General features: G+C 30.2%; 2 protein-coding genes across 2 annotated transcripts in view; one reads left to right on the top strand and one right to left on the bottom strand.

The window, feature by feature from the left end:
- LOC108692666 (probable ATP-dependent RNA helicase kurz) overlaps nucleotides 1–7,889 on the bottom strand; it is an 11,103-nt gene that overhangs the window by 2,266 nt on the left and 948 nt on the right. The window contains 9 exon segments of the mRNA XM_018201023.1: nucleotides 275–550; nucleotides 673–856; nucleotides 934–1,183; nucleotides 1,270–1,621; nucleotides 1,743–1,978; nucleotides 2,107–2,485; nucleotides 2,563–2,847; nucleotides 2,919–3,098; nucleotides 3,256–3,394. Of these exon segments, the coding sequence (XP_018056512.1) occupies nucleotides 275–550; nucleotides 673–856; nucleotides 934–1,183; nucleotides 1,270–1,621; nucleotides 1,743–1,978; nucleotides 2,107–2,485; nucleotides 2,563–2,847; nucleotides 2,919–3,098; nucleotides 3,256–3,330 (2,217 nt within the window). The 5' untranslated portion in view covers nucleotides 3,331–3,394.
- Nucleotides 6,727–7,889, top strand: part of LOC108692578 — a 2,582-nt gene continuing 1,419 nt past the window's right edge. Inside the window, exons 1-3 of the mRNA XM_018200893.1 lie at nucleotides 6,727–6,903; nucleotides 6,974–7,331; nucleotides 7,398–7,519. Of these exons, the coding sequence (XP_018056382.1) occupies nucleotides 6,814–6,903; nucleotides 6,974–7,331; nucleotides 7,398–7,519 (570 nt within the window). The 5' untranslated portion in view covers nucleotides 6,727–6,813. The remainder of the gene's footprint in view (nucleotides 6,904–6,973; nucleotides 7,332–7,397; nucleotides 7,520–7,889) is intronic.

Genomic DNA, 7,889 nt, shown 5'->3' with positions numbered 1-7,889 from the left:
TATATAAATTTCAAAGAGATTAAGTAAATAATTTATCTATTTTAAATATAGAATTTCTAAGGCCCAGTTTCCCAATTCACGGTTAACTTTTAACCGAGATTCAACTTGTTTCTCATCTCTCTCCAATTTTAGAACTGGAAAGAAATAATGAATAAGTTGAAAAGTTCAGTTAAGAGTTAACTGTACGTTATGAAACTGAGTTTAAATCTAAAATTTATTGAAATAAATTTCTAAAGAAAAGTTGCCCAAATCTGTAAGGTCCAAAGATTATTATATTAAAGATTTTCGTACGTATAAATTGCAGGATAAGTGTCTACCTATAGCAATGACCAGGTCGAGTTCTACCGGCTCTGCCGGCACGCTGAGTGGCCGCTGCTTTGCTAGCATAGCCAATATGATATGTGCTTACACCTGTCACTTTATCGTACAGTCTAGTTTTACAACGTCCACTATCTACAACATATCTAATATTAGGAATCGTCAGCGAAGTTTCCGCAACATTAGTAGATACCACGCACAAGCGACATCCTTCTGGTGGTGGCTCAAACACCTAAAATCATTAAAACAAAAATATTTCATTATAAAAAGTCTATTATTTTATTTTTTTATTTTATTACAAAGACTTGTTAATATCAAAAGAATTATAGTTAATTTATTAAACTGTATATTTACTCTGGCTTGTTTGTGCCCGGATAAGAGAGAATAAAGGGGTAAGACCCATAATGGTTGTGCGTTTGTTAGTCCTTTGAAATCAATTACATCTTCATCCTCATCTTCATCTTCGTCCCAGTTGTCTTCGTCATCCTGTACATTGATCAAATCTTCATGCGTGTCATCAGTAGGACTTATTGAATAACTAAACATAAATATTTTTATGATAAATTTGAGAAACATTGTGGAAGAGTAAAATAATTGTAGTTTGAATGTACATACTCATCAAGATTAATAGTTGGAAATATAATTTGTTTCTTTTGTCTCTGTTTATTACGGCGTAAAGCTTCCTCAGCGTCGAAATCGTCATCAGAATTGTCTTCGGAATCATCTTTTTCGCTGTGTTCTTTATCCAGCGCTTCTGGCGCTTCATTTTTTTCGGAATCTTTCACCACTTTAATTTGGGGTTTATTCTTTTTCAATGGAAACGATTTGCGTAATTTACGCACAACTGTATGCACTTCTTGCTGACCTGCAACAAATAAATAGTTAAAACTACAGAGATTTGACTGTGATAATAATTTATGAAAATAGAGAAGTTTCACAAGGATTTTTTACCCGTTAAAAATATTAATATACCGCCTTCTGGAAGGCGAGTATGTATCTTTATTGCTTTTTGCAATGCTTCATTGACATAATCCTTGCTTGTTATTCTATTAAAATGTATCTTTACAGGAAATTGTCGTGCTTTGACCTCAATTATCGGCGGTTTTATCTTGAACAGCCTGGTGTTCTTTACGAATTCTTCCACGGACAGTGTAGCTGACATAATTATCAACTTCAAAGGATTACCGCGTTTCTTGCGAAGCGGTACAATTCTCGATAATAAACCAATCAGGATATCAGTATACACACTGCGTTCGTGTGCTTCATCAAGTATAATTACTGAATATTTTGTTAACAGGAAATCCTACAAATAAAAGAAGATCAATTTAAGTATAACATGAAATATAATAATTATGTAATGTAATAATTATATAATAATAATATAATAAAATAAATTATATTACAAAATTCAATTTATTACTCACACTTTGAACTTCTTTCAGTAAAACACCATCGGTCATGAATTTGATTTTCGTTTCTTCCGTAACATTTCCTTCAAAACGAATCAAATATGAAACTTCCTTTTCAGAAAGATTCAGTTCTTCAGTTACACGCTTGCTCATCGACATTGCTGCCACTCTTCTTGGTTCAGTTATTCCGATCAATTTATTTTGAGCGTATCCAGCCTCATATAAAAATTGAGGCACTTGCGTTGTTTTCCCTACGAGAATTGAATAATTAAAAAGAAAAATAATATAAAAAATTGTTTTTAGCCCAATATTATCGTTATAATCTAAGAAATTAAGACTTTGATATCACTACCTATCTATTAATTATAATTTTACACACCACTTCCAGTCTCTCCAGTAATTATAACTATTGGATTCTCATTTATCGTTTCAACTATAACTTGTTCTTCCGCAACGACAGGTAGTTTCAATCTAGCTGCTTGTATCTCAGATTTTCTGTTTACAGGTATAAAAACAGCAGGTGTGTGAATTTTGAGAACATTTTGCTGTTGTATTTCCACTGACTGTTTAGATTCCTGTTTGTTGTTTGATTTAGTTGAAATTGTTTCTTTGTCTATATCTTTGGTAAGATTCTTCTCATTTTCTTTTTCATTAATTTCGGTCTTTTCATTTGATACATTAGAAGCAGTATTATCAAGAACATGTTCTTCATTTTCCTCTTCATTGTTACTGTCATCTTCATCACTACTATCACTAGACTGAAAATAAATATTGTTTGATTACTTGTATAATTTTCAAATTTTTCATTGTTACTTCAAATCATCTTCAAACTTACTTCAAATCCAACTATGTTTGGATCAAGTTTAGCTTCGTCTTGTTTTATATTATTTAGAATAGCTAATCTTTTCTTTTTGCTCATTTTAATAGAGTTTGTAGTTATTTTTGTCGAATCACTTTCTTCTTCATCATCTGCTTTGCGTTTTAATTTTTCAATTGGTGTCTCAAGCTCTCGAAAATGACGCTTTAAGCCCTTGTTTTGTAAGGATGTTAGACTCACATATTGTTTTAGTTCGGCAGGAGTTGCTTGCACTTTTGCCAAGTCTTCCAACAATGCTGCTCTCTGCAAAATAAATATCATATTTTAAATGAAGATTTTATGTTATGTTTATATAAAACATAAGTTTTAAATACCTGTAACTTTTTTTTCTTTCGTTCAACTACTTTTTCTAATTGTTTTCTACGTTTCTTTGATAACAATCGAGTAGTTGCTACTTTCTTATCTATGTTTTTCGTTTTTCTCTTTTGAGAGGGCAAGACAAGTGCGTTGCAATTGTCATAATCCTCGGCGCGATGCTGAATGTCTAATACAATCTGGAACATGTATTTAATATGCAATATATTTAAAGTAACAACAAATGATTTTAATAAATATTTTGAGCAATAATAGTATATAATACAATCATATAAATATAATAATTTATCTTTTTCATAAAGAAGCGCAAAACAGATATAATAGTAATAAATTTACCTCTTTAGTGGTGGAATTATCAACATCGATATTTGCGACAGCTCTTGACTTCCAATTATAACCTTTTTTCCCCATTGTTAAGAATTGACAAAGTATTTCAATTTAACTTCGAATTTTAATAAAAATACAGTCATTCGTCCTGAAAATTAAAATCTTGAAAAATTAAAATAATCCCTTTTTTAGGTTAAATTCTTAATTCTTAAGAAACGTGGTTTTTAGGTTGGAACAGAATAAAGCCGAAAACGCAATGAAAGCATAGGCAATAAGAACAGAGAATAAGAAAATGCAACCTATCAGAAAGCGTCCATTCTAATATATATGGTTTCTGATAGGTTGAAATTTATTTCCTCTTCCTATTGCAAGTATTTTTCATTATGTTTCTAGCTTAAGGATACATTCTGGCGTAAAATTTTCAAAAAAATCGATTTTTTATTGCATATTTCAATTGTATAATATTTCAAGAATATTGTCAAAATTTTAGAAAGAAATTCGACGACGAATTAATTAAGATTTTATAACCAAAAATTTGTTTTTAAAATTTTAAAAAGAAAATTGAAGAATTAACGATTCTACAACCAAAAGTTCTTTTTTTATAACCAAATGTTTGAGGAAGTTGAAGACTTACTTGGGCTAGGAATCACTGATTAACGGTAAATAGATTAATTATAATTTTATTTAAAAAAAAATCTGTAATACTTTAAACACTTTAAACACGTTTTTCTCGAAAAACATTGTTGTTTGAGCGATTGATACCATTTCGAAAAAACTAACTGATCAATTATAACATTCTTGCGGCGTTGTATTCGTAAATTGACTAGCTATAAATCAGAAAATCGGTTTCATTAAAAATTAAATTTTTTACCCAACTTTTTTGAGCGAAAAAAAAATAATTTTCTAAAAATATGTGTCAACTCACGAATTTTCAATGTTTTTCAATAAGTCTGGTTTACGCGATAGTCACGCAAATAAATTTTAAGAAAAAATTTTGTTTTTTTATTTCGGACTATTGATTCTCAAGATATCATGTCAATTTGGTCATTTCATTTTTTCAACGCTGCGCCTTTCAACTAAACTTTCTTGGAATTTTGGAATAAAAATATTGCTGTAAAAATTTTTTTCACATGTTTATTAATAAATAAAAAATTAGAATCGTACATTTTATAGTTTTCTTTAAGAAAAATTCCAAAAAAGGTCTTATTTTTAGTGTGATTACACTAGAACATATCCTTAAGATTATACAAAAAGTAAGCTGTAATTTAAATTTTAAGGCTAATATGTTTGTCGTATCGGCAAAAATAATAGATAAATGTAATATTAGTCTAAAACTTTGTGTCCATAATACTAGAAATCGATTCGATGACACAAAGATGAAGAAAAAATTGACCAATCGCAATGGCTGTGTTCAGCAGAACGTTATTTTGCAACTCTTGGAAGTTTTTTTCGCGCTGATTGGATTATATTTTTAGATCTAGGAGACTGATTCCATCTCAGCAGACAATCATCAAAACGGTTGCAAAATTGTTAAGTTCTACTGAACGCAGTCAATGGTCATGTGATCAAATTATTTAAATGTGATTTATTAATTCTTTCTCTATCTAAGATCTCGACTGATTTCTAGCCTCGTGGACATCGGACTTAGGATTTTAATAAGTCTATTTATGTTAGAAGCGGCACACTTGAAAAATTACTAGGAACAAGCCTATGTTCAATTGCACACACCACTCACATCGGCTTGTTCCTAGTAATTTTTCACTGTTTCACCAATGAAATTATATTGGGTTGTCCGAAAAGTTCGTGCCGCAAAAGATTTAAATTTAATAAATGTATACTAAAATTTAAATCTTCTGCGTTTCAATTTCCCTTTAAAATCGATAAACTTTCCGGACAACCCAACATTATTTTAATTTAGCCAATTAATGATGTGGACAATTGATGTACACTTGTTCACATTGCTTAAAATCGCCAAAAACGTTTACACTTAAAATAAAATAAATAAGATAAATGTATTCGGGCGTCAAAGAGAAAAAAAGCGAAGATTCTTAGTGAAAAAAGTGGAAGCAATGCGAACGTATTATTAATGCGAGCATGCGCTATGATAGAAATACATATTAGGCGAGTTCAAAGATATGTTCCGTTTCACGCATGATGCATTTTATTTTTCTTTAATAAACGATAAGAATAAAATCATTTATCTTGTGCATTATGTGTAAAACGGAAAACAGACTTCTAAATCAGCAAAGCAACTAAAGGCCAGTTTTACCAACGCCGATTACTTGATTGGCCGATTAAGGAATTAATTATACTGATTGTAACCATATTCCGTAATTTGCAAGAATTGATTCAACTGGTTGAAATTTTTCTTATGGATAAGTTTACTACTATATCTATTTCCGTCAGATTAAATCTAAAGCAGTATCCTGATTGGCTCATCGGCTTAAGTTTGCTTTACGCTTATTGTAACAGGAATTTTGTCTGCCCTAATTATTTGGTAGCCCTAATTACAGTCGAGTATTTCCCTCTCATTCGAATAAAAGGGATACGGCATACAGTTATGGCCAATATAAATGATTCCTAATCGATGTTGGCAAAATCAACTCTAGCTCTGCTCACTGACAATTAAACATGATTGGTTTGATCCACAAATATAAGAACCAATCATACTCATTTGCTCGTCGAGCAGACCTAGCCGCTTTGCCGACTTAAAGTCACCCTAACTTGCCCTTAGTGAACTAGGGATGGGCTATTGCACCGAAAATATTGCATCGAAATTGTCGATATTACATCAATATGTATCACTGATTTAAATACCGATACAACTAAATATCAGTGAACAAAATATCACAATATTGGCAATCACGAATCATGTTTTTTAGCAAAAAATTATAACACGTTCTTTGTATAATTGTATTTTTAATTAATTTTATAAGCTTAATTATTTATATTAAAACTTTTTCGGAAAAAAAAATAAAACGTTATGTTTTGTATAACAGATATACAAAATTCGTGATTATAAAATAATAGCAAATTAGCAAGCTGTGCACAATTTACTGTTGAAAATATCCAAAGTTTTACTTGTATCGAATATCGATACAATGTAAACTTAGCATCGATATTTCAAAATATCGAAGTCTAAAATATCGATAGCTCAACTCAAAAATATTGATATTATGGAATATCGACGGTAATCGTCATCTCTATAATAAGCGCAAGTGAATATTAGAGATAAACAAAGCGTGTGTAAGACTAAAAGCTCTAAAGAAAATGAAATTGTCCAAATACATTCATTTAACGTATTCCCAAGAGAATTTAATAGACTTTTTAGTTGAGCATCATTTATTAGTAGCTACAATGAATTGTGATAATTGTAAAGAAATTATAGATTTAAATGAAGAAACACTACTATTTGTATGTAAAAAAAAAGCTAGTACTGAAAAAGAAAGTAATAAAAAAAGCCTAAATGCAATATGCAATTTTAAGAGAAGTGCCACAAAGGGAACATGGTTTGATAGGCTCGACACAAATCTGCAAATAATATGCAGACTCACAGCATATTTTGTTATGGTGCCACGTACACGGCAAAAATTTTTGCGTTATGAAACTGGTTTATCAGTACCTACAATTAATGAATGGATAAAATATTGTAGAGAGGTAATATGAATATATCTATAATTATAATGTGTAATAAATATGTACAATATAAATTATATTAATATGATAGGTATGTGTATACTGGGCGAAAAAGCGCAGTGAAAAGCTTGGAGGTCCAGGAATGACTGTCGAAATCGATGGAGCAAAAATTGGCCGAAGAAAAGGTTGTGATGTGACTAAAAAGATTAAGGGTGACTGGATATATGGTGGGTTCGAACGGGAAACGAGAAGGATTTTTATTGTACCAGTAGAAGTTGGAACGAAAGAATCATTGTTAAAAACGATAAAAGAATGGATAAATCCCGGAACAAGTATTGTTACGCATTTTTGGAAAGCTTACAATTGTCTTAACGACAAAAGCTTCAAAAGTCTGAAAAGAAAGCATTCATATAAGTTCATTGATCCCAAAACTGATAAAATAGCAGATGGTAAATATATAAATTTGAATTTCAATAATTACATCAAAGTATTACCGTATTTATTCTGATTTGTAGATACACATATTAGAGAGATTGAATCTTGCTGGAGAGAGGTTCGAGCACATATGCCAAGACCTGCGTCCTATTCTCTTCAGTGTTTCAGTGAATATCTTTTTAAACGCGTGAATGAATTAGATGTACGTATAGAAACGTTTTTTGATATTATTGCAGAAATGTATCCACCAAAACGTTGAATTGCAATATTACAAATGTTGCAGCAACATCATGAAATTATAGATTCCATGTCTTATAGATATTATAATTCAACATTGCTTTAACATTGATTTAATGTATATGCAATGTAGATTTAATTGATTCAATATTTATTCAACGTCCATTCAACATTTATTCAATGTGTAAGCAGAGATTAAATGTAGATTTAATGTCACATTAAGTACATTTCATATTTTCCAAAAAAATTAAATAAACCTATATGCAAAAATTAGTCTTCAAATTGTGAAAATAATTTAAGAAATAATATTGTTTTTTTTTATTATTTAAAATTGA

The sequence above is a fragment of the Atta colombica genome, unplaced genomic scaffold (assembly GCF_001594045.1).
Source record: "Atta colombica isolate Treedump-2 unplaced genomic scaffold, Acol1.0 scaffold78, whole genome shotgun sequence".
Lineage (NCBI taxonomy): Eukaryota > Metazoa > Arthropoda > Insecta > Hymenoptera > Formicidae > Atta > Atta colombica.
Note: the sequence above shows the minus strand (reverse complement) of the source record. Positions and strands in the feature narration are given on the sequence as shown.